The sequence below is a fragment of the Streptopelia decaocto genome (genome assembly GCF_964273445.1).
Source record: "Streptopelia decaocto genome assembly, chromosome: 20".
In the NCBI taxonomy this organism is placed as follows: Eukaryota; Metazoa; Chordata; class Aves; order Columbiformes; family Columbidae; genus Streptopelia; species Streptopelia decaocto.
In genome coordinates, this window is record NC_138675.1 from 2,697,120 (window position 1) to 2,721,457 (window position 24,338).

The 24,338-nt window shown below is 49.8% G+C and overlaps 4 protein-coding genes across 7 annotated transcripts in view; 1 reads left to right on the plus strand and 3 right to left on the minus strand.

The window, feature by feature from the left end:
- Positions 1 to 183: 183 nt before the first annotated feature.
- Positions 184 to 4,083, minus strand: AKR7A3 (aldo-keto reductase family 7 member A3). Its single transcript, XM_082069610.1, has 7 exons — positions 3,874 to 4,083; positions 3,016 to 3,203; positions 2,414 to 2,518; positions 1,814 to 1,910; positions 1,613 to 1,712; positions 1,161 to 1,290; positions 184 to 685 (listed from the first exon to the last, which is right to left on the minus strand). Exons 1-7 carry the CDS (start codon positions 4,076 to 4,078, stop codon positions 524 to 526), a joined length of 987 nt encoding a protein of 328 aa, XP_081925736.1. The 5' UTR covers positions 4,079 to 4,083; the 3' UTR covers positions 184 to 523.
- A 275-nt stretch (positions 4,084 to 4,358) lies between these two features.
- On the minus strand, positions 4,359 to 8,242 carry LOC309448286 (aflatoxin B1 aldehyde reductase member 2-like; the record flags this gene model as incomplete). Its single annotated transcript, XM_082069695.1, has 7 exons — positions 4,359 to 4,860; positions 5,336 to 5,465; positions 5,787 to 5,886; positions 5,988 to 6,084; positions 6,588 to 6,692; positions 7,186 to 7,373; positions 8,044 to 8,242. The coding sequence occupies 7 exons, from the start codon at positions 8,240 to 8,242 to the stop codon at positions 4,699 to 4,701; spliced, it is 981 nt and encodes a 326-aa protein (XP_081925821.1). The 3' UTR covers positions 4,359 to 4,698.
- Positions 8,243 to 8,362: 120 nt separating this feature from the next.
- On the plus strand, positions 8,363 to 13,433 carry SLC66A1 (solute carrier family 66 member 1). Of its 2 annotated transcripts, XM_082069615.1 has the most exons (9): positions 8,376 to 8,419; positions 8,810 to 8,877; positions 8,982 to 9,200; positions 9,825 to 9,954; positions 10,191 to 10,278; positions 11,309 to 11,463; positions 11,867 to 11,959; positions 12,341 to 12,526; positions 12,802 to 13,433. In XM_082069615.1, exons 3-9 carry the CDS (start codon positions 9,031 to 9,033, stop codon positions 12,898 to 12,900), a joined length of 921 nt encoding a protein of 306 aa, XP_081925741.1. In that variant the 5' UTR covers positions 8,376 to 8,419; positions 8,810 to 8,877; positions 8,982 to 9,030; the 3' UTR covers positions 12,901 to 13,433. The 2 variants fall into 2 exon arrangements, with proteins under 2 accessions (XP_081925740.1, XP_081925741.1); XM_082069614.1 differs by lacking the exon at positions 8,810 to 8,877 and having other exon boundaries at positions 8,363 to 8,757.
- Positions 13,434 to 15,639: 2,206 nt separating this feature from the next.
- Positions 15,640 to 24,338, minus strand: part of CAPZB (capping actin protein of muscle Z-line subunit beta) — a gene marked incomplete at its 5' end in the record, with an annotated part of 53,983 nt that continues 45,284 nt past the window's right edge. For 2 of the 3 annotated variants that reach the window (XM_082069617.1, XM_082069616.1), the window contains 4 exons: positions 15,640 to 16,516; positions 18,324 to 18,436; positions 19,539 to 19,615; positions 20,310 to 20,375. In XM_082069617.1, the coding sequence (XP_081925743.1) occupies positions 18,334 to 18,436; positions 19,539 to 19,615; positions 20,310 to 20,375 (246 nt within the window). In that variant the 3' untranslated portion in view covers positions 15,640 to 16,516; positions 18,324 to 18,333. The remainder of the gene's footprint in view (positions 16,517 to 18,323; positions 18,437 to 19,538; positions 19,616 to 20,309; positions 20,376 to 24,338) is intronic. The other variant, XM_082069618.1, reaches the window with a different exon arrangement.

Consider the following 24,338-nt stretch of genomic DNA (forward strand, 5'->3'; position numbering starts at 1 on the left):
ATTGGGCAGAAAGCGTGTAAATGTAACAAAACTTGCATGCGGCATGCCTGGCGCTGGGGAAGATGCTGAGGGTTTGTTCTTATTGTCCCATAAAAGCTTCAGAAAAAACTATATAACTCAAAGTCAGTGAGCGCTCATAAGAAAATGCCAGCTAGGCTGGAGAGAAAATTGAGAGATGGGGTATGCATTAGAAAAAACGTTTTATTTATTAAATTAATTAGCTAATATCTCATTAAATAAGAACTGGGGCCCCTCTGCCAATTCTGTGTCAGTTTTCCCCGATCAACTGCATTTTTAAATCACAGTGTGTGCTGCATACAGCCAAAGGTCCACGAGGGGAGGAAGAATAAGGCACAGCCTGACATGTGCTGACAGCCATTAGTGCATCCTAAAAACTTCATTAATACAGGCAAAACTCACGTCGAGCGAAGGGCAGGGGGTAAGTACCTCTGCTGTGCTTACAGAGACTCGCACTCAATTTTCCACCCTCTCCACACCCGCTGTCGTGTCCCTGCCTTTGTCGCTAGCGGAAATAGTTGGGGCAGTCGTGCGCGGTCATGTTCCAGGCGCTATCGAACGCCTCCACGACCGCCGGGAGCAGGGGACCCTCCTCGCTGTAGTCCAGGTTCTGCTCCAGCTGCTCCAGGTTGGACATCCCTACGATCACCATGTCTCCAAGAGAACCCTGGAAAGCAGCGAGAGGAGTCGCTGAGCCCAAAATAAACCTGGTTCAGCTCCCAAGCTGCTGCAGGCCAAACTTTAAATGTTTCTTTCCAGTAAAATTCAGACAACTGACACGGTGAAGTCCTATTCACAAGGCCAGAACATCTCCAAGTCACACCAGTGCCTCAAAAGATGCCAAATCCCACCTTACGAGGGGCTACAGGAACATTTTGGGGAGATGGGGAATATAAACATGAATTTCCTAATCTGATGAAAAGCAAAATCACCCCCTCACAGGGAAGCCGGCTAGGTGGGCCCAGTAACTGCCACTTAAAATCTTTCACTTTTTCCAATTCCACGACTACAGGAAAGGCAGAGTCTGGTCAGCAACGCTCACTTTAGAAGGCCACAAACCCATGGAATATCTGGATTAAAATATAACCGTTGTTTGTATGCAGACATGTCCCTGTTCGTGTGCAGCCGCGTCAAGTTCTCACCTGCAGTTTGGAGTGGTGGTACATCCAGCGCAAGGCTGCAGATGTCAGGCTTGGCGCGTTGGAGCCGTAAGCATCTTTCAGAGCTCTTTCTACTAGGGCAACTCCTTCAAAATTGTGCTTTTTCCAGTACCTGCAAGAAAATAAATCACTCTTATTGCCCTTGGGACCTCTAACAAATCGTACATCTGTATTCCAAGCAAGTACGAAAGGCTTTCAGGAAGCCTCATAAAATTCTTTGTAGCCTCCAAGGTCTTCTGTGAGCAAAGAAGAAGCTGAGCCTAAAAACAGCCAGGCAAAGCTCGGTCACAAGCCACGGTGCCAACCACATGCACAGACATCATAACTGCACAAGCTCTGGGCAATTCTGCTTCCTCTCAGCTGATTATTAGCGTGGTTCTTTATTTAGCAACTCCTGCTGCATCTCCCTGCTCATCAATCAGCTCAAAACATACCTGTCCCTGTAGGCTTGAGCCCAGTCATTCCCAAAAAACCGTCCAGTGGGCTGGCGTGTGTCTTTGTCCTCGTACTTGTACTTCCCAGTCAGCAACCCCCCTGCAAAGGGTCAGCAGCCCCTTTAGGGATGAGCTGGATTCTCTGCAGTCCCCATTTCACGTGGTTTTGTCTCCAAGTCTCGCCCTGTCCCTCCCCGTTACCTGCCAGCGGATTGTAGGCATAGAACCGCATCCCGAAGTATCGCAGGCAAGGGAACAGCTCGACTTCCACCTGGCGAGTGGTTGCATTGTACATTCCCTGCACAGAGAAGGGGGACAAAGAACTTCAAACGCTGCCTCAGAGGCACCTGGAACAGCCTCTTCCCCACCCTAACCTGTCAAAACTTATCCAGAAGAGCAGTGCCAGGTCACACAAGGTTATTATCTGCTTAGGAACAGACTTTCACTAAAGGATTGCAAATAACACGAAAACTCTTGAGTTCCACATCAAGGGAGCCACTGACTCAAGCGAAAAAACACATGCTCATTATTTTGCGGGAAGCAACCTCAGCTTTCTAATCACGTGAAAGAACTTCCCAGACAACTGCAGCAGCTTCTTTGTCTGTGTTACGTCTGACGTATCAGGGGCTTGTCCAAGATCTGGGGCTCCAACACCCTTCCCCACGGTGACTGATCATTGCTGTGAGGACACAGACAACCATCCGCATGCTGCTCTGATCTGAAGCCCCATATTCCTCTGGTTTGGTTCATCTTAACCTCCACAAAAGAGCTGCCAGACCACAGCAAGTGCCCCTCCCTCACCTGGTACACAGTTGGCATCACCCAGTTGTTGTATTTGCAGATGGTGCAGATTTCTGCCACCTCCCACGCCGCGTAGTTGGACAGACCGAGCTCTTTAAACTTTCCCTGCAGAGGAATAAAAGTGTATTCTGTTCCAGTTTTTAAAGTGAGTTTTTATCTAGATGGTCTGAAAGGACAGTTGCCCAACTTTAGTTGAGTTCTCTACTCATCCCTGTCTGCTGCTTTTAGATGACTATGAATTATAAGACCTGACAAAAATACTTTCCCTGTTTTATGTTCAAATTAAATGGCACGATTAGATTAATGCCATTCAGGAATTCTTCACCCATTACCAGCATGAATTTTAACCTAGTCAGTTAACACATCTGAAAGCAAAGGTCAGATGTTCTCAGAGCTTTTGAGAACAAAGTGCAGCACGTGAACACACAACAGCGGTAGCTGTTCGTCTTCGCCCTCGTCACCTGTGTCCCTTCCTCCTAGTGCTGCGCAAACCTGACGCGGCAGAAAGGCACCAGGAGCAGCCCTGGTTTGAAAAAGTGGTGAGAGGGAGGGAGGGAGGGGGAGACGCAAGAGGTGGTCCAGACTTGGACTGCCCGCTTTACTTCTTTGTGCAGCTCATTGCAGGCACGCAGTGTCTCCTCCACTGGGGTCCCGTGGTCAGGAAGGTGGAGATAGAAGAGTTCCACGCTCGTCCTCTTCAGCCTCTCCAGGGACGTTTCCAGCTGCGATCGCACGCTCTCGGGCTTCAGTGTCTTCCCATCCAAGGGGTTGGCCTTGGTGGCGATTTCCACTGGCAGAGAGGAAGAAAGAATGAGCAGGGGTGTTTCCACCTTCAGAAAGGGAATGGTGATAAGAGGCATAATGCAAATATTGCTTGAGGTGTTACAGGAAAAGGCCCTTCTCTTGCGAGTCATGTCAGCCTGGCAGGAGAGGCCCTTCTCACGGATGGTGTCATCCTGCCAGGGAATCACAGAATCATTTGGGTCGGAAAAGACCCGCAAGATCATCCAGTCCAACCGTTCCCCACCCCTGTCCCTGCCCCATGTCCTGAGAACCTCATGTCCGTCTGTCCAGCCCTCCAGGGATGGTGACTCCAGCACTGCCCTGGGCAGCCTGTTCCAATGCCCCACAGCCCTTTGGGGAAGAAATTGTTCCCACATCCAACCTCAACCTCCCCTGGCGCAACTTGAGGCCGTTTCCTCTGCTCCTGGCGCTTGTTCCTGGGGAGCAGAGCCCGACCCCCCTGGCTCCAAGCTCCTTTCAGGCAGTTCAGAGATCAGAAGGTCTCCCCTCAGCTCCTGTTCTCCAGCTGAACCCCCCAGGTCCCTCAGCCGCTCCCATCACACTTGTGCTCCAGCCCCTCACCAGGGATGTCCCTTCTTCTCAGGGATGTCCCTTCTCCTCAGGGAACGGTCCCTTCTCCTCACAAACCGCCCCATCCCCACAGCGACCGACCGTACCGGGCTCGGCGCCGCCCGCCAGCAGCGCGCCCAGGATCCTCTCGGACTCTCCACCTGCGTATAAATAGGCGGTGTCGATGAGCCGGTACCCGCGGCGCAGGAAGGCGCGGAGCATCTCTGCGCTGGCCTCGGGCCCGGCCCGCCGGCCCATCTCCATCGCGCCCAGCACCACCCCGGGCCGCACTCCCGCTCTCGTCGCCGCCATCGCCACCGCCGACACTGCGCATGAGCGCGCCCGCCCCGCCCACCGCTCCCGCCGCGCATGCGCCGAGCGCGGCCCCGCCCCGAGTCCCCGCCGGTACCGGCTGCCCCGACACCGGCGGGGTTGGCACAAAACTTGCATGCGGCACGCCTGGCGCTGGGGATGCTGAGGGTTTGTTCTTATTGTCCCATAAAAGCTTCAGAAAAAACTATTTAACTCAAAGTCAGTGAGCGCTCATAAGAAAATGCCAGCCAGGCTGTAGAGACAATTAAGAGATGGGGTGTGCATTAGAAAAAACGTTTTATTTATTAAATTAATTATCTAATATCTCATTAAATCAGAACTGGGGCCGCTCTGCCAATTCTGTGTCAGTTTTCCCTGATCAGCTGCATTTTTAAATCACAGTGTGTGCTGCATACAGCCAAAGGTCCACGAGGGGAGGAAGAATAAGGCACAGCCTAACATGTGCTGACAGCCATTAGTGCATCCTAAAAACTTCATTAATGCAGGCAAAAATCACGTCGAGCGAAGGGCAGGGGGTAAGTACCTCTGCTGTGCTTACAGAGACTCGCACTCGATTTTCCACCCTCTCCACACCCGCTGTCGTGTCCCTGCCCTGGTCTCTAGCAGAAATATTTGGGGCAGTTGTGCGCAGTCATGTTCCAGGCGCTATCGAACGCCTCCACGACCGCCGGGAGCAGGGGACCCTCCTCGCTGTAGTCCAGGTTCTGCTCCAGCTGCTCCAGGTTGGACATCCCTACGATCACCATGTCTCCAAGAGAACCCTGGAAAGCAGCGAGAGGAGTCGCTGAGCCCAAAAGAAACCTGGTTCAGCTCCCAAGCCACTGCAGGCCAAACTTTAAATGTTTCTTTCCAGTAAAATTCAGACAACTGACACGGTGAAGTCCTATTCACAAGGCCAGAACATCTCCAAGTCACACCAGTGCCTCAAAAGATGCCAAATCCCACCTTACGAGGGGCTACAGGAACATTTTGGGGAGATGGGGAATATAAACATGAATTTCCTAATCTGATGAAAAGCAAAATCACCCCCTCACAGGGAAGCCGCCTAGGTGGGCCCAGTAACTGCCACTTAAAACCTTCCACTTTTTCCAATTCCACGACTACAGGAAAGGCAGAATCTGGTCAGCAACACTCACTTTAGAAGGCCACAAACCCAGGGAATATCTGGATTAAAATATAATTGCTGTTTGTATGCAGACATGTCCCTGTTCGTGTGCAGCCGCGTCAAGGTCTCACCTGCAGTTTGGAGTGGTGGTACATCCAGCGCAAGGCTGCAGATGTCAGGCTCGGCGCGTTGGAGCCGTAAGCATCTTTCAGAGCTCTTTCTACTAGGGCAATTCCTTCAAAATTGTGCTTTTTCCAGTACCTGCAAGAAAATAAATCACTCTTATTGCCCTTGGGACCTCTAACAAATTGTACATCTGTATTCCAAGCAAGTACGAAAGGCTTTCAGGAAGCCTCATAAAATCCTTTGTAGCCTCCAAGGTCTTCTGTGAGCAAAGAAGAAGCTGAGCCTAAAAACAGCCAGGCAAAGCTCGGTCACAAGCCACGGTGCCAACCACATGCACCGACATCATAACTGCACAAGCTCTGGGCAATTCTGCTTCCTCTCAGCTGATTATTAGTGTGGTTTTTATGTAGCCACTCCTGCCGCATCTCCCTGCTCATCAATCAGCTCAAAACATACCTGTCCCTGTAGGCTTGAGCCCAGTCATTCCCAAAAAACCGTCCAGTGGGCTGGCGTGTGTCTTTGTCCTCGTACTTGTACTTGCCGGTCAGCAACCCCCCTGCAAAGGGTCAGCAGCCCCTTTAGGGATGAGCTGGATTCTCTGCAGTCCCCATTTCACGTGGTTTTGTCTCCAAGTCTCGCCCTGTCCCTCCCCGTTACCTGCCAGCGGATTGTAGGCATAGAACCGCATCCCGAAGTATCGCAGGCAAGGGAACAGCTCGACTTCCACCTGGCGAGTGGTTGCATTGTACATTCCCTGCACAGAGAAGGGGGACAAAGAACTTCAAACGCTGGCTCAGGAACACCTCGAACAGCCTCTTCCCCACCCTAACCTGTCAAAACTTATCCAGAAGAGCAGTGCCAGGTCACACAAGGTTATTATCTGGTTGGGAACAGACTTTCACTAAAGGATTGCAAATAACACAAGAACTCTTGAGTTCCACATCAAGGGAGTCACTGACTCAAGCAAAAAAACACATGCTCATCTTTTTGCAGGAAGCAACCTCAGCTTTCTAATCACGTGAAAGACCTTCCCAGACAACTGCAGCAGCTTCTTTGTCTGTGTTACATCTGACATATCAGGGGGTTGTCCAAGATCTGGGGCTCCCACACCCTTCCCCATGGTGACTGATCATTGCTGTGAGGACACAGACAACCATCCACATGCTGCTCTGATCTGAAGCCCCATATTCCTCTGGTTTGGTTCATCTTAACCTCCACAAAAGAGCTGCCAGACCACAGCAAGTGCCCCTCCCTCACCTGGTACACAGTTGGCATCACCCAGTTGTTGTATTTGCAGATGGTGCAGATTTCTGCCACCTCCCACGCCGCGTAGTTGGACAGACCGAGCTCTTTAAACTTTCCCTGCAGAGGAATAAAAGTGTATTCTGTTCCAGTTTTAAAAGTGAGTTTTTATCTAGATGGTCTGAAAGGACAGTTGCCCGGCTTTAGTCGAGTTCTCTGCTCATCCCTGTCTGCTGCTTTTAGATGACTATGAATTATAAGACCTGACAAAAATACTTTCCCTGTTTTATGTTCAAATTAAATGGCACGATTAGATTAATGCCATTCAGGAATTCTTCACCCATTACCAGCATGAATTTTAACCCAGTCAGTTAACACACCTGAAAGCAAAGGTCAGATGTTCTCAGAGCTTTTGAGAACAAAGTGCAGCACGTGAACACACAACAGCGGTAGCTGTTCGTCTTCGCCCTCGTCACCTGTGTCCCTTCTTCCTAGTGCTGCGCAAACCTGACGCTGCAGAAAGGTACCAGGAGCAGCCCTGGTTTGAAAAAGTGGTGAGAGGGAGGGAGGGAGAGATGCAAGAGGTGGTCCAGACTTGGACTGCCCGCTTTACTTCTTTGTGCAGCTCATTGCAGGCACGCAGTGTCTCCTCCACTGGGGTCCCGTGGTCAGGAAGGTGGAGATAGAAGAGTTCCACGCTCGTCCTCTTCAGCCTCTCCAGGGACGTTTCCAGCTGCGATCGCACGCTCTCGGGCTTCAGTGTCTTCCCATCCAAGGGGTTGGCCTTGGTGGCGATTTCCACTGGCAGAGAGGAAGAAAGAATGAGCAGGGGTGTTTCCACCTTCAGAAAGGGAATGGTGATAAGAGGCATAATGCAAATATTGCTTGAGGTGTTACAGGAAAAGGCCCTTCTCTTGCGAGTCATGTCAGCCTGGCAGGAGAGGCCTTTCTCAGGGATGGTGTCAGCCTGCCAGGGAATCACAGAATCATTTGGGTCAGAAAAGACCCGCAAGATCATCCAGTCCAACCGTTCCCCACCCCTGTCCCTGCCCCATGTCCTGAGAACCTCATGTCCGTCTGTCCAGCCCTCCAGGGATGGTGACTCCAGCACTGCCCTGGGCAGCCTGTTCCAATGCCCCACAGCCCTTTGGGGAAGAAATTGTTCCCAAATCCAACCTCAACCTCCCCTGGCACAACTTGAGGCCGTTTCCTCTGCTCCTGGCGCTTGTTCCTGGGGAGCAGAGCCCGACCCCCCTGGCTCCAAGCTCCTTTCAGGCAGTTCAGAGATCAGAAGGTCTCCCCTCAGCTCCTGTTCTCCAGCTGAACCCCCCAGGTCCCTCAGCTGCTCCCATCACACTTGTGCTCCAGCCCCTCACCAGGGAAGCCCCTTGTCCTCAGGGATGTCCCCTCTCCTCAGGGAACGGTCCCTTCTCCTCACAAACCGCCCCATCCCCACAGCGACCGACCGTACCGGGCTCGGCGCCGCCCGCCAGCAGCGCGCCCAGGATCCTCTCGGACTCTCCTCGTCCGTATATATGCGCGGTGTCGATGAGCCGGTACCCGCGGCGCAGGAAGGCGCGGAGCATCTCTGCGCTGGCCTCGGGCCCGGCCCGCCGGCCCATCTCCATCGCGCCCAGCACCACCCCGGGCCGCGCTCCCGTCCCCGCCATCGCCACCGCGGACACTACACATGAGCGCGCCCTTCGCGCCCCGCCGGGAGCGCGCCCGCCCCGCCCCGCCCCACTCCACCCACCGCTCCCGCCGCGCATGCGCCGAGCGCGGCCCCGCCCCGAGCCCCCGCCGGTACCGGCCGCCCCGACACCGGTGGGGCTGGCACAGCGGTCTCAGTAAGTTTCCTAAAAATCGGGGTCGGAAATAACAAACAAACAAACCAACCAGCGAGCTTGTGAAAAGGCGCGTAAAATACACATAAATATCGGTAGTTTTCAGCCGAAAGCAGCAGATTTGCGGGAAAAAACAAGCGCAGCGACTTCCCGAAAAAGCGGCGGGTTTGGGAGGAAAACAGCGAGTTTCTGAAAAAGCGGCGGGTTTGGAAAGGAAACGCGGTTCTGAAGAAGCAGTGGGTTTGGGGAAAAAAACACAAAAACAACGCCGAACAACAACAACAAAGTTTCCGAAAAAGCAGAGTTTCCAAAGAAAAATAAAGCAGATAAAAATAAAACAGGTAAGTCCCTGTTTGCGACAACACATCGCTCAGGTTTTATTTTTAATTACAGACTAAATCTCGACGGACTTGTGGCCTTCCCAGGCCATCCCACCGGCCGCGAAATTAAGGCTAATAAAGGTGAATTAGCCAATAATAAGATTTTTGCAACGCGCTCCAGAGAAGCCATGAGCCTGTTCCTAATACATCTACATTTTTTCCCGTGTTACTGCATTTTTCCCCAGCGTTATCCCAACGGTTTGGCTGCCGGACGCGGATTCACGGCCCCATTTCATGGGCGCTCGGCGCTGGGGGGGTGTCCCCCCCGGGAACGTCTCCGGGTGTCCCAATGGGTCCCGCTGGATCATGGACGTGTTCAACGAGTGCGCCCAGGACGGCCGGGACGTCGCCAGCGTCATCCTGGGCTTGGTTTCCATCCTCTGCTTCGCCGCCGCGTCTTTTCCGTAAGTATCGCTCCCAAAACCCTTCCCTTGCGACAACTCCTTGCTCTGAAAATATCAAATTTCAAGCACAATCTGTGTGAATTATCTCATCTACCAGGCTTGGAAAATTTGGGTTTAACAGGAGATGGAGCAGGCGGTACAGCCCCAAAGCCTTGTTTGTTATTATATTGTTATTATTCTAATTGGCAGCTGTAATACCACACGTAAGCCAACTGCAATGCAGTCGTTGCAAGTTGTACGTGCAGCAAAAACATTTCCAGGAGCCCTGGGCTTGTTGGAACGCCGGGATAACCGTGGCGGAGGGGGCCGGGAGGGGTTGTGTTCCATCTCGGTGCATCGTCAGGTTATTTCGTAACCGGAGAGGCGGTTTCTGCAGCCGGTGCTTCTGTCCGTGCACGAGGGACAGATCACAAGGGCTCAAGCACCTGATGGGTGACAGGACATCTCATGGGGGCCAATTTGCAGGGGAAATCTTTGCTTTTCCTCCCCCCGGGTGCTTTGGGCTGATGACAATTGTAAAAAATAACTCAGGTGAGAACAAGAGGGGGACATGGGGATGGTTCCCAGGTAGCGCTGGACCAGCTGGGGGTAACGGTTTGTGTCTTTGCGACTTTTTCTCTGCAGGCAGTTTTACCAAGCCTGCAAAACCGGCATCATGGACCGGGCTCTCTCCATATATTTCTTGCTGGGGTGGCTGGGTGGAGACCTCCTGAATCTCATCGGTTCCTTCCTGGCCGATCAGCTGCCACTGCAGGTACTGAATCAGCTCTCAAACATCCCGAGCTCTGGGGAGGAGCGATGGGATGGGATAGGGATGGGGTGGATGGGATAGGGATGGGGTGGATGGGATAGGATGGGAGCTGCTTAATTCAGCACCAGGAACCCAAACAGCCCCGGGATGCAATGCTGTACCCCGGGATGCGATTCCAGCTTATCCCCGATACCAGAAGCCTTTCTGCAGGTCGGACCACCCCGTCCTTCTCCCCACAGGTTTACACGGCTGTTTACTACGTGCTGGCAGACCTGGTGATGCTGTCTCTCTACTGCTACTACAAAGTGAAGAACCGAGGCGGAGGGTGTGAGTTGGGGGTCCGGGCGCTCCCCTTGGTGTGTTTTTCGGGCTGGTTTGTCCTGGGCTGCGGAGCTGGGAGGGAAAGCGATCCCCGGGGAGATGGATGGGGCAGAGCTGCTTTGCAGAGGCATCGATGCATTAGAGGCCTCATGTTGTTTGCTGCTGGTTTTGTTTCTTGGATAACCTGAGTACCCACAACAGCCACAGCCAGGAAATAGTGACCAGCTGTGCCTGGGGCTTCTGCAAACTGCCCTGCACAGAGTCTGGGGTGAAAATAAACCCCCACAGTTGCGTTAAGTGCAGAAAGAAATTACTTACCTGCAGTTATGTGTTGGAGCTGGAAACCACAGCCAGATCTCTTGACCCAGGCCAGTGTTTAAGGGAAGGGATGAAGTCTTCCAGCTGTTTTCGGGTCAGTACTCCTCTTGCAGCCCTGATGTGATGGAGAAGTTCCTCCCTGTTGAAATGGAGTATAAAGGGAACGGATCAGGGCTCTGCTGTTCTTGCAAGGCTTAAAAAGCGAGAGAAAACCCACTTTTTAGCATAGCAGCTTTCTGTGAACTACAAACAGGCATCCCATGAAAACCACTTAACTTATCAAAGCCATTTGAATTTATTAAACCAACTGATAGATCACCCATCAACTATATACTTCTGTTAATGCTGGAGAGCTTGTTTACAGGACATAATACAAGTCTTGCTGTCGGAGCAGGGATTTGAACGTGCACTGTTGCAAGTCAAAATGATTAAAAGCTTCCAGACGAGGGGGATGATTTTTTAAGAGCCCCAAAGCCAAAGAAACTTGAGCACTCTCAGTCTGCAGAGATAGGAGCAGCTTCCTCCCTGATAACTTACAAATTGCCCATATCGCTGTGAGATAACACACCCGCAGCAGCTATTGCCCGAGTTTGGTGGTGCTGGCTGTGCCGCTGCAGAGATAAGAGAGCTGGAAGGTCTCTTTACCCAGGGATGGTGCTGGAACCCAAGGGGGCTGATGGAGGAGCCTCCCTCACCAGCCTCGTGTGATTCCCCACAGTCACGGCCCCGATCAACGCGGTCTTCGTCTGCCTTACGCTGGGGATGGTGTCGACCGTCTCCTTCCTGGGCAGAGATCCTGCTGTGCCGCAGGACCCGCTGATGTTTAAAGGGAGATCTCTGCTGTCTGCTCGTGGGGATGAGCCTGGCTCGAAGGTGAGCTGGTTCCTAAAGCTGGGTGCTGGGGGGGAGAAAAGATCACAGAATCATTTTGGTTGGAAAAGCCCCTTAAGATCATCAAGTCCAACCGTTCCCCAGCCCTGTCCCTGCCCCATGTCCTGAGAACCTCATGTCCGTCTGTCCAACCCTCCAGGGATGGTGACTCCAGCACTGCCCTGGGCAGCCTGTTCCAATGCCCCACAGCCCTTTGGGGAAGAAATTGTTCCCCAGATCCAACCTCAGCCTCCCCTGGCGCAACTTGAGCCAGGGTGATCCCGCTCAGTGCTCAGCAGGGCAAGGGGTGGGTGGAGAAAGCAAAATCTGGGTTTGGACCCACCACATGGGTGGTAAATGCATCTCTGAAAACATGGGGGCCGTGGTGCCCCCCCTTGCCTTGCAGCCTTTCACCAGAAGCGAGATCATTGGCTTCACCATCGGCTCCATCTCCTCCGTGCTGTACCTGTGCTCCCGAGTCCCCCAGATCTACACTAATGTAAGTGTGTGAGCAGGGGGGCGGCAGCCGAGTGCTGGGGACCCTCTGGGGTCCTGAGATTTCAGATCAAAGAGGGTGCTGGGATCATCTTTCTCCTCTGCACAGAGGTCCCAGGTCTCCACTCATTTTGTAAGGGGACTGTTTTTCTATATTTCTGCTCCAAAACCTGATTCATTTTTCTCCCTTCCCTTTAACATACAAATATTTTGATGGTGAGACTTTCATTTTGACTTCATTTACTAGCAAAAGGGGAACTAAAAGACCCTTGGCACTGAGTCACCACCTTTTTTCTTCTCTTTTTTTGCGGGGCGGGTGATTAATGCTAGTGAGATTTCAGAGAACTGCACCCAAGCTCCTTTTCTCTGGCCCCTCTTTTTCTAGTACAAGAGGAAATCCACCGCCGGCGTCTCCTACTCCCTCTTTGCCCTGGTGATGCTGGGGAACTCGCTCTACGGGCTCAGCGTCCTCCTCAAGAACCCCGAGCCGGGCCAAGGCGAAGGCGACTACGTCCTGCACCACCTGCCCTGGCTGGTTGGCAGCCTGGGCGTCCTCTCCCTCGACGTGGTCGTATCCTTTCCCATCCCGCCAGCAAAGCTTTGCAGGGAGCGATCCCATCTTGGGGCAGGCAGGAGCAGATGGGTTGATGCTACTCAGCAGTTGTTTCTGAGCTGCTCACCAGTCTGAGTAATTTACGCTGTTGCAACAGCCGAATGTTTCAAACCCTTGTTTGCGTTAAGCTTCTTGTCCTGTTTCTCCCTCTCCTGCCTTTTTTTGGATGGTGAGACCCAACGTGTCGCATAAATCCACTTTTTCTTGCGTGAAGAGCCTTAACACGTTCTCAGATCTCCTTCCAGTTCCTTGCTTATCGGGGAGGAAGACCCGGTACCCGCGAAGAGAGGGATGCTCTGCTCGGTGAGCAGGGTGACAACCTGGAGAGCTGATCAAGGGACCTTCCCCGGAGTGAGAACAGGACGATTCAGAGGAGAAAACTGGTCCTAAAGCTGGACAAACCAGCGCTTCCATCCTGCTGGCTCTTGGGAGGACTTGAGCCCGCGAGTGACACATTGTGTTGCTGAGCCCAGCCAGGTGCCAGAGGATGCTGCTGAGAGACCTCGTGCCTCTTTGGTACCAATGATGCTAATGGGATAAACAGGGAATTAATCGATACCTCAAAAGGTCGCTCTGTGCTGCTCTTGCACCCCACTGCTGAGCCTGGTTGCTTCTGTCTCTCAAGGGTGACCTGGAGCTTTCCTGGTACCAGCAAATTGGGAAGAGCCTGAGGGGACAAAGGTGACCCACCTGCCACCAACACGAGCACCACGTACCTCTGTGGGCCTCTCCTCTCCACCACCGAGCTTTCTTTGCTGACTGCAACCGGCTCAGAAGGAATGAGCAGCGTAACCAAAGCGTTTGGGTCCACACGTACCCATTTTAATTAGCACAGCTCACACGTCTATAAAACAAGTCCTTGCCCCACGTGCCTCCCTTGGTTTTATTTGCCGGTTCTGGCAGCTCCTGCCTCTTTCTTAACGCATCTTATCATCTCTATTTCTCCGAGTTCTCGTTTTGTGCCTTGCCCACGTTTTAATTGCAGGGATACCTTGGGGAAGTTGCTCCATCTCTTTCTGTTGAGCTGCGGAGGCAGTCAGCCAGGCAGAAGATGTTTTCTGGTCCTGCCCTCCCTTCTTGATGAATTTATCCCCAACTTGATGAATTTATCCCCAACACTGATGAATTTATCCCCGCTCGGAGCCCCACACACCAGCACGGTGGCTCCCACCCTTCTACCGCGCTGCCCAGTCTCCCTGGACAAGGAAAATCAACCAGAAGGAAAATCTAAAACAAGTTGTCCTAAAAACAATAACCTTCCTTTTCCTGCAGTTGCTATTAGCTCTTTTTGCTCCCTGCTTCCCCCTCTCCAGCTGCTTCCCCGCTGTCGGCCTTTGGCTTTAGCTGTATCATCATTAATTTAGGATTCTTCAGCCAGTCTTGTGACGTTTGTCCTTCCCGAGGAAGTCAAACCACAGCCCCGCGGTGACACAGCTCAGCCTGATCGGAGGCGAAATGGGGCTTGGAATACCCGACACCCATCAAACTGCAGCAGCGGGTTAATTAAAACATGGGCTGTGCCTGCATGGGGAGCTGATCCATTTGTTTCCAGAAATAGAAAGAACACTTTCCAGGCTCTTTGAGCCCATTGAATAAAGCAGGTGGGTTTTTCACTCCATTAATTCACAATCCTTCCCCTCCAGGCTCGGAGGCAATGGGGCTGCAAGCCCCAAACCCATCCTGGATTTCCTCTGCTGTCTTTCCCCAGGCATCAGAGTAAAACAATTCCTATATGGTACTAAAAACAATTCCTATATAGTACTAAAAACCACAAGCACATTCCTAACAAGACAAAAAGCACAGCTCCCTTAGACCTCAATACCTGTTTATTACAGATAAAGACTCCAGGGCTTGGTTTTATTAAAGGAGTGTATTTTAAGCTCAGCTCAGCCCTGAAGCGCTGGGGAAGGCACAGCTGGTTTACAGAGCTGGATTTACTAAGCTGAGCCACGCAGGGGGATAGGCCGGGATCTGGCCTGCCTGCCTTGCGGAAATGAAGAGCCTCATCTGCCATTCACAACATGAAGCAATTCCCACGTACCAGCTAACCAAGGGCTTTCCTTGAAGCTAGACAAAAAAGCTCTAACATAAGGAGGTAAAGAAATACATATATAGTACCCAAACCATCAGGTTAGTATCAAAACCATCAGGTTACACCACTTCGGGAAGAGAAAGAGGAATAACACCTGCTGCATTGACCCTGCAGCTCACACCTGGACGACTGTGGAATTGCACACGAGCAACTGGGGTGTCCCTGTGTAGCCCAAGTCAACTACGAGCACGTATTCAATATTAACGCCAAACAGGCTCTGTTTGCACAGGTTCACCCAAAGGCTCGTTCCAACAGGATGGGCCCAGCCAGTATTTGCTTTCTCAGTTTCACCAGGATGAAGAGTTTTTTATAACTAAAGCACAAAGTTTGTCATAACCAAAGGACAAAGTGTGTTATAACCAAAGGACAAAGTTTGTTATAACCAAAGCACCTTGGTGCTGTGCAACATCCTTTTGACCGCCGAGGGTTTAAAGGGGACAAATCACAATGTGTAGAAGGAGCTTTTGGGGGAGCACCCATGGTTGGAACCATCCACCTCAATCGCCACGCAAACCCAACGGCCTCTGCTCGGAGCGTTCGGACACGTGGGTTCAACCGCGGGTATTTGTAACGCACCTGGGAAAGCCGGAATCATCCTCCTCCTCTCGGTCAGTGTTCTCCGTGTTTCCCAAAGCATTGATCCCAGCAGGACGCCAACGTCTCGGGAGCCCCGCGGGCAGAGGAGGAACGCAGCTCCATCCCGCTCCACCTGCCAAGAGCATCGGGACAGCAAACCCGCGGGAAAACAACTTTCAGCGGAACTGGGTGCGAGAGAAAAACAAATATATATAAATAAAACCTTTCTCATTTTCTGTGGCCACATAATCCAGCGGTGTTTGGATTCCAGGTTGGGGTTGGCCCATGTCTCCCCACCCACACCAATTGTCCCAGTTGCTACAGACAAAAGCACTTAGAGCACAATCCCCACGTAACACCGCATGAAACAAAAAGAAATGAAGACACCAACCACACACGCTGCTTCCTGGGAGGTTTTTTTTTATTATTTTTTTTTGTTTTAGTCTTTTTTTTTTTTTTCCTTTTTTTTTTATTTTAGTATGGAGGCTCAAGTATCAGATGTAGATTCAATTTAAGCTTTACAAAAAAAACCAAAAATCAAAACAAAAACCCCTTTTTGCATTCCATAAAAATTGACAGAAAAGCGCCTTGGAACCAGGCTATAGAAGAGCAGAACTTTCAGCAGGTCTCCCAATGGACGTTTCCTTGCAAATCTGGTTTAGTCAGTATAGTACAACACCGAGGAACAGCCTCTCGTCCCTCCCTCCCACCAGCCGCCCCCTGTCCCCAGCCCCCAAACATACGTGGAATAGATTTTTGTTAAGGTTTTTTTTTCCAGTTCTTCCTCTTTCACACACCACAGTATTTAATAAATTCTTGTTTTACATTTTTTACACCAATGTATTAATAACAAAAGGCAGGAGTGGGGTGGGGAGGAAAAGACAAACAATGATCCGTGGTTATGCGTATAAATGGGGGAGGGTGGGAAGAGAGGGGCTGAGAAAAATAATACATGGACTTCTACAGAAACAGAGCCTAAGGTCTCAAATAGTAAAATGTGGTGCAAAGTAGGTCTCAGAGACTGAAAAAGTTTGTACAGCTTTATTCATGGGGAGAAGATGGCGTTGCATGGAGAGTATTGAATGCAAATTGTGACGTGACGAAACAGAAAAGGGCAAAGGGGGGGGGATGAGTTTTCTAAGAAAGGAATCTAACGAGTGCATGGCATGTCTTGTTAGCATGAAGAGTATTTTTAACTTTGCTGCTTTCTCTTCAAAGCCTCCACCAGGTCGTTTTTAAGAGCTTCTTGTTTTGATTTGTCTGCAAAAGTCTGCACAGACCTGCGGGGAAGAAGGAAACGCAAGTCAGAGGGGACATGGGAGGGACGGAGCTTCGAACGGGTCTCGGGCCCGCGAGGCAAGAGGAGAGGGAAGCACCTCAACCCAGGAACCCGCAGCTCAGCTCGCCTGTTTTAATACAGAAAGCAGAAGGCAAAGTGAACACTCGAGTGAGTCAATCCAAGCAAAATTCACTCCAGCAAGGACGGCACCAACAGACACGCTGCCCCACCAGTTCCGCTCCGCCTCCAGCCGCTGCAGGGAGAGATGCCCGATGTTTGTAGGCAGCGCAGCACCAGCGAAGGGTGTTAGCGCTCTCCCAGTCACCGTGACGGGCAGGCAGAGAAAATCCACCTCTACCCAGGAAGGTGAAAAGCGCCGGGCTGGGGGGAGCTCCTGAACCCTTGTTGTATTGCAGACTGTTCACCCAGGGTCGAGCAGCCGCGGCAAAACTTCCCTGCGGTGCGTTCACCGGTGGGAAAAGCGGCCAGAGCTTCTGTTCTCAAATTTAGTTTGCAGTTTGGAGCTTACCTAGAGTCACCAGGGAATCAAAGCAGCCAAAGAACAGAGATACTGCCAGCACGATTATTGCCTGGCTTTCCTTTTGCTAAAAGTGTGGTTGCAGAAGAAAAGCTACAAGTTTGAGGAGTCACCTTGATGGCTGCCCTGCAGGGCAGCTGCGGAGGAACCTCCGTCTTCAATGGCACAAGAAGATATTGCCGTTTTTAAAAAAGCTCTCATAAATATGATAGAATTCGATAGAATAATAATACTAGACTTTTCAGGAGTTGCTACCACACGAGGAGTGGTTAGGATCCAGTTTGGTAGAATTTCTCCCCATATAAATGATATTTCACACCCTTTTCAGTGCTCAAAACGACCTTATTTTGCCTGGATGCTGTCTCCTGTAAACCAGGCTGCTCTTTGTGTCAGTTATTTTCCTAGCAGTATTTCCATTCTCTTGTCTCTGGAGACTTCCGCTGCTTTCATAAAAATATATACATTTTATATGTGCATTTGTCACAGGCTAAAGAAGTGGTTCTTGGCCATTATCAACAAATAGTGCATTTTCCCCTTCGTCAGCTTAATGGTTTTTAAGACAACATGTGTAACTCATTAGGAGCCGGGGTGGAAGGTTAAGCTGGCTGAGGTTAGTCGCTGCCGTGCGTCCTGGACATGGAGAGCGGCCGGACAAACCCCTGCGAGCTGTGCAGAGCACAAGCGGGCGGAGAAACGTTTCGGGAGGGCTTGAGCAGGACCGATTTCAAGCTCCAAGTTCAAGGTACACCAGGCAAACAGGGGATGTGCGTGGGGGGTGAGCTCACATTTACTCAGAAGTCACAGGAAGTTCCAATAATTATTTTTTTTTCAAAACTGCGAGATTTTCAAGATTTCATTAATTTCTGCAAGGAGGACGCTAAGATTACAGGGAGTTTCGTCAGCGAGCGGTGTACCACAGCTGTAAAAAACTCATGGTGCACAAGGGACAGAGTCCCGGGGCTTGTGGATGGAATCAAGTCCAAGCTGCCACCGCTCTGGGTCCGTGACCACGCAGCTCCTTCCTTGCTCCCAAGCCAGAGTGCAAAGTGGTAAATCCTGCCACATTTCCGAGCGTGATTATTTCAAATGGGAAATCACAGCATTTAGTTGGCCGTATTAAGAAATAACCCTTGGGTGAAACAGGGATCGAACGTCGTTGATCAGTCTGCGGGAGTTAGGGGTTAGTTCTGGTCTGGGTTCTCATGCAGAGGTCTCAGCTGGGTGAGTCCTGGTTTAGTGCAGGTTGTCACACCGCACAGGCAGGGGGTACCTGGATCGGTTTAGTTATCAGGCTGGATGTAGATCTGGCGCTGGGTCAACACTTGAGAAAGTTCCCTCTGCAACTGCTTATACTTTTGGTTGTCGGGAATAGCGTCAATAGATCTACAGAGAGCAGTTTGGAAACGAGGGGAGTAAACAGGGAAAAGAACAGTCAGAGGAGGTCGGTAACACAGAGCTGGTATTCTGGACACCACCAGGAACACGCTCAGGAGGAATAAACGTAAAGAAATCAGTTAGAAGAAACAGGGGAAAGGCTGGAGAAGCCAGAGGCAGATGTTCTGTGCGTTACCAGTCCTGCGCGGATCATCTCAGCGATGCACAAAGTACCGCGACTCAAACGGAGCAACCGGGAGACACAGCAAATCGATTCAATTACAAAAGCTTACGGCAACGTTCACGCTGAAAAAAGACTGTGCTACGCAATTCCTTTTAACAGTAATAAATGCTTCCTGGCTAAACCCCTGTGCACCGCAAATGAAAATAGAGGCTTGTTATGAAAGCTGGGGTTTGGAAAAAAACCCCAGAACAGCTGCTTTTCAGATACTGTCGGCTCCCTCTGCCCACGCTGTTCAGAAGGCAGCACAAACATTTAATTAGCACCATTAGTCTATCTTCGTTGACATTGGGATTTCTATGTAAAATTCCTGAGCAGAAATGAGCAGGGGTTGAAAAGTACAGTACAGTTTCCCCACAGAAAGGCACAGGGGGTTCATTCACTTCATCTGGTCTAGTACACTGTGTTTTGACCAGCGGTGTTGAGAGAATGACAGAATTTCAAACAAAGTCTAAATACCGCAAACCATTAATGTCATGACTTAATTCTAGCACCAACTGACTGTTTTTCAGAACAGTAGAAAGAGAAGTGAGAATTTAAGTACAACTTTCAGCACTGTAAAGAATAAAACTCCTAATTAAAAATAATTCTTAAATACAAGTGTTGCTAATTGGGCTATTTTCTTCCTGCTGAGGGAACAAGGGATTAAAACATTGCTTCAGATTTCCATAGTTACAAGGTAGAAATGTTCTCTGGACTCCACACAACAAATAATGTTTCCAAAGCACGGTGAGCTGAACAATTAGGGACATGAAAAGAGTTTGTGTAGGAAAGTGGAGTTCCAGCAAACGAAAGCAGATCAAGTGCTCGGCTGGGGACAGAACCACGGGCACCGCGGGGGAGCCAAGAATCAGCCGGAGAGCCCCTTACCTCAGCCCATTAACGATGTCCTTTGTTTTTCCAAAATAAATCTCATTCAGTGTACTTCTGATTTTGTTTTCCATGTCCTGGATAAAAAGGAAGAAAGCAGATCGTTAGACACGTTTTCGGGAATCACTGTTCTGTGCATCTGACATGTTCGTCTTGCTGGACAACACTTGTCACCGCACGGTTCAACCCGCTGTATTCCCGCTACCTCAGTTCTCACAGGAGGCAGCACGACCTTGTCTCTCTGCTCTTATCAAAGAAATAAAGGCTTTGTTAGCTCTGTTCCTGTCCCCCCAGTTAATTACTCCAGGCTATGAGCTGTCTTTCTGGACCACAAGAGGGCAGTTTCAGTCCAGCTATTCCTTTTCTGCATTCAGCTGCAAGAAAAGAAAACGCATCTCACCCCAGTCTTACTCTGTAATTTCCTGGTACTGAACGGACTATAAGCAGCAAGTCAGCCAGCAGGTAAATAGCTTTACAATTATTGGTTAATTTGAATTTTTGAGCTGGTGACTCATAATTTAAAACTGCATGACAAACAGTGTTGAGAAAGATCTTGTAAATAAGCAGCATTTTTTCAGCAGGTCACTTTTACTCCAGCCCAAAACTTTTAAAGGGGATAAAAAAATTAAGTGTCTGCTTTCCTTTTATTTCCCAGCTCCTTTCAAAAATGCATTATAGTTTATTTTAGTTGAGAATTCCTTCCTCTCTTGCCAAAGTGGCTGTGGAGATGAAGGAAATCAAGAGCACCTTCATACAGGACAGTGCACTTACCTCTACCAAGCGTCCGATATTGGCTATGTGTGGAGAGGAGTCGCTCACGGTCTCATCTTTCTCCATCTAGAAAGAAAAGATAGAGGTGAAAATGCGAGGGTAGATTTCCTTACCATAAGAAGGGATGAAAGAAGCGGGTCTCAAAATCCCAGAGTAACTATTCTTTCAATGTGCAAACAGACTGAGAAATTCCCCGAACTAGATAACGGCTCACATGTTGATAACAGAAATGTAGCGTAATAAAAACCAGAAGATAAACGCTGCTGTAGATCCTCGGTGTAGACAGGCACTACAACACTGTCACTCGGGGCTGTGGGAGATCACGGCAGGGCACGTGTAGCAGGACAAGACGCACAGCGTGGGGACGGGAAAACGAGGTTGTTGTTGATGTGATGCACACAAGGATGGTGCTGGTGGGTTAACAGCTGGGAACTAACCCTGTAAAAAAAGCTGTTTCTTTTAATCTTTATCGCAAACGCTCCTTCCGACCACACGTGGGGCACGTTCTCCATTTGTGGGATCTCCTGGCACAAGACATTTTAGGGTTTATTTACCTTCCAGCAGAGAGGGAAGGTGCAGAGAACACAAAAACCACAACTACCTGCAAGACTGGTGCTGATTTAAACTGCTGCAATAACAAGGAAAGAGAAACTGGACAGTTTGTAGTTATTTTTTCTTTTTAGACCAAAAACCCAAACCGATATTTACCTAACTATTAGGGGGAAGTACAAAGTGGCAAGCATGAGGGGAAAGCCGATTGCTGATTGCAATGAAATTCAAAGTGGGGTCAACACAAGCGTGTAATGATCCCACGCTCTTAGTGTAGTGTCTGAACAGCAGAGAGGTACCTGAACCAGGTGAGCTTTTTCATCGCTAAGATCAAAAATTGGGAGCTGGTACTGCAGAACGCAATATTTGCTTTATTTTAATCCGACTTTGCACCATGTAACGTCCACACCGAGACCGTGGCCGACCATCCATGTTCTGCGCTAGGGAAAATATCATCACCTCCAGTTCTTGAGAGGAGAATCCTGGCTAGACAAGCTGTTGAACTATAAACATCAGCCCCAGGGACCTCAACTGATACAAGATGTGCTGAGATGGCACGAAAACAAAACTGGGAGAAAAATGTAGTGGGAAGAACAGTCTTCAAAGGGCTTTACTAATCCCACTGAATTCTCTTATCCATCTGTTCATATCCCTCCCTCAGGGTAGAGTTTAAAAATCTGGGCCAGCTACAGGTTTCTTCTAATAAGCCAAGTCTCTAACAGGCTTAGGGAAGCATGTAATTTAGTTGGAACCCTGAAGGCAAAAGATAACCTAGAAGAGGGGGAGAAAAAGAACAAGGCCGTTTAATTTTCCCTTTCGATGGCAGTCAGACTGTTTACATGTAATGGAGACGCGCTGCCTGGAGAACGGATCCAGTCACAGGAGAGGGAGAAGATACATCTGAACTCCGCAACCACAGGTATACATGTCACAGTGAGTTGGTGAACTAGCAGCAAATTGGGCAAATCTGGGGCAGCCGGGGAGTTGGCAGCGGGTCATTTATTTCCACGGGGTCCCCACCGAGTCTCCTCCACACCTGGACAGGCCGAGCTCACGGGTAAGAAGCAGAATCTGAAAATATAACTTTGTATATTTTTTTTTTTGGCAAAATGGATATTATTACATCTCCATAAAAACTGCTGCCAGAAGGAAAACATTTTTACACGCTCTAGAAGCCCAGATGTTACGAGAGGCTTTTAATGGAGTTCAGAGAGTAAGCAGCCATGTTATACAAACAGCGGAGTTGTCGGGATTTTTAAAGGTTCCTTCCGGCGGCTGATACCGCACGGACCTAAAGCAAAAAGCCTAGAGCTGCTTAAATAAAGGGGTTAATTTGCTTCGAGGGGAAATTCCATTCTGTAAGTCGATGTTAACAAGCGGCTCATCTTCCCACTGTCACTCCCCATCTGCTGTCGAGGCTCAGCCAAAAACCCAACGCTCCTGAATGAGCCAAGTCCCACCTAGGGGGCTCAGCGGCTCCTCTCCCGTTCGAGATGCGGCGCTTGGCTCCCTCGCCATCTGCTGTGAGTCTGACTCACAAGGAACTCACTCTTTTGGGTCTATCAAGCTCTCGATGGCTGGCTGGTCACTTCGGATGTTTCCTGCGTGGAATGCGGCAGCTGTTTGAGCTTTCTGTAAACATTATTTGGAGGATGAGTTAATAGGAAGAGAGAAATTTAAGTTGGATAAACACTTTGGTTCATCGCAGAAGTGTCTAAAAATACTAGAGAGATGAGGAAGAAACTCATCCACCATTTTGCTCTGAAGGACTGACGGCAACATCCGCAGCTGCTCTGGCCACGGAGGGATGGGAAAATCTCTTTAATGAAACACAAACAGAGTAACACAAGCCAAAGGCTCCCGAGCCACAGGCAGCGGGCAGACTGAAGCCTCCAGGTGCAAAATATGGGGAATTATTTGGATATCAGTAAGGCAAAGTTTGGCCTCTCTCTCCAATGCTTATTTCAAACTGTAACTAGATAAATGAAGATTGTGAGCTCTACAGAGCTTGCAGCTTTGTAGAATTCAGCCCAGAACTTACTGCATCCTTGTGTGGCCTTTGCGTATATTTACTCCAACCAGCGTAACCAAAAATATCCTGTATCCTTTACCAAACTGTACACTCAAACCCACGAGTAAACCTGGGGATGCTACATCAGCTCTCTATGCCACTTGTCCATACGTACTCAACTCTTTGTCTAAACCACTTATTATATAACTGAACCACTGTAAAATCTATATGTTCATCTGAAGCCGAAATAATTTCCCGGGCAATTACTGTTCAGCACATCTCTGCATCCCAAAATACTACTTGGGTAGCAATTAAAGAGACAGTTACTCCAGGAACATAAGGATGGTGACAGCAACGACTTGAAGAACCATTTGGGGGACACACACTCCCCAATGCTCCGCTTACTGCTGCAACATCTGGAAGTCGGTGGGATGGGCCTTTACATGAAAGCTCAACTTGATGAAAATATATGACTCTGCTAACTGCAGAGCACAAGCCTCAGAGGGTTTAGCTATTATGATAAATGGCAGAATGTCTCTGCTGGTGTTTTCTTGAGCAGCATTAGATCGCAGGACGCAGGGACAGCGCGGTTTGCAACAGAGCAGCCTTCATACAGCTCTGCAAAACGTTCCACCTTTGCCAGGGAGCATTTCAAATATGAAAATCAACACACATCTGTGCTGCTTTAATCTGAAATCCCAGGCTTCACTTCCCCTACAACTTTATATCCTCTCCCTGCCCGCACCTCCGAATGTAAATAAACTATAGGTTTTGAGCCAACTTCTTTCTCGGCAAACTCGCGCTTCCTCACAATGTTCATCCTGGCTTAGGAAACACACACAGGTTCTTTGTGCAAGGCGAGATCTCAGAAAGGCACCTGTTAGTCTTGCTTTTAAGGAGGGGGCTCCAGAAATGCGTCCAACAAAGTGCAGCTTTGACTATTTGCCAGAAAACGGGAAGGCTATGTCTACTTTGCATAAAATGAAACAGGATCACACAGCTGCTCTTACCTTAAATAAAAGCGTGGCCTAATGAAACCTCAACATTCAGCTAAAGCAATACGGTGCCGTGGCAAACGACGCAAGTCATTCCAATGTACACAAAGAGGACGGGACCCCAATGTCGGTCAGAGAGAAAATCATCTGCCAAGCATCTGGCTTGAATCAGGAGGGGGGTGGGAGGTACCTGCACTCACTGGAGAATGGTAATTGAAAAGCTGCTGGCATTTTTCATTTCCCTAACAGTGCTGCTCCCTTTGTTGTAAACTGAAGGTAACATGTCCTGTCCTTTGCTCTCAGACTTACAGCACGTCACTCTGCAGCCCCTTGTCACAACAGACGGCATATAACACACCAATTACAGAATCATCTTGGTTGGAAAAGACCCTCGAGATCATCGAGTCCAACCATAACCCACCCCTGGCACTGCCCCATGTCCTGAGAACCTCTACACAAAGAAGATTTTCAGTT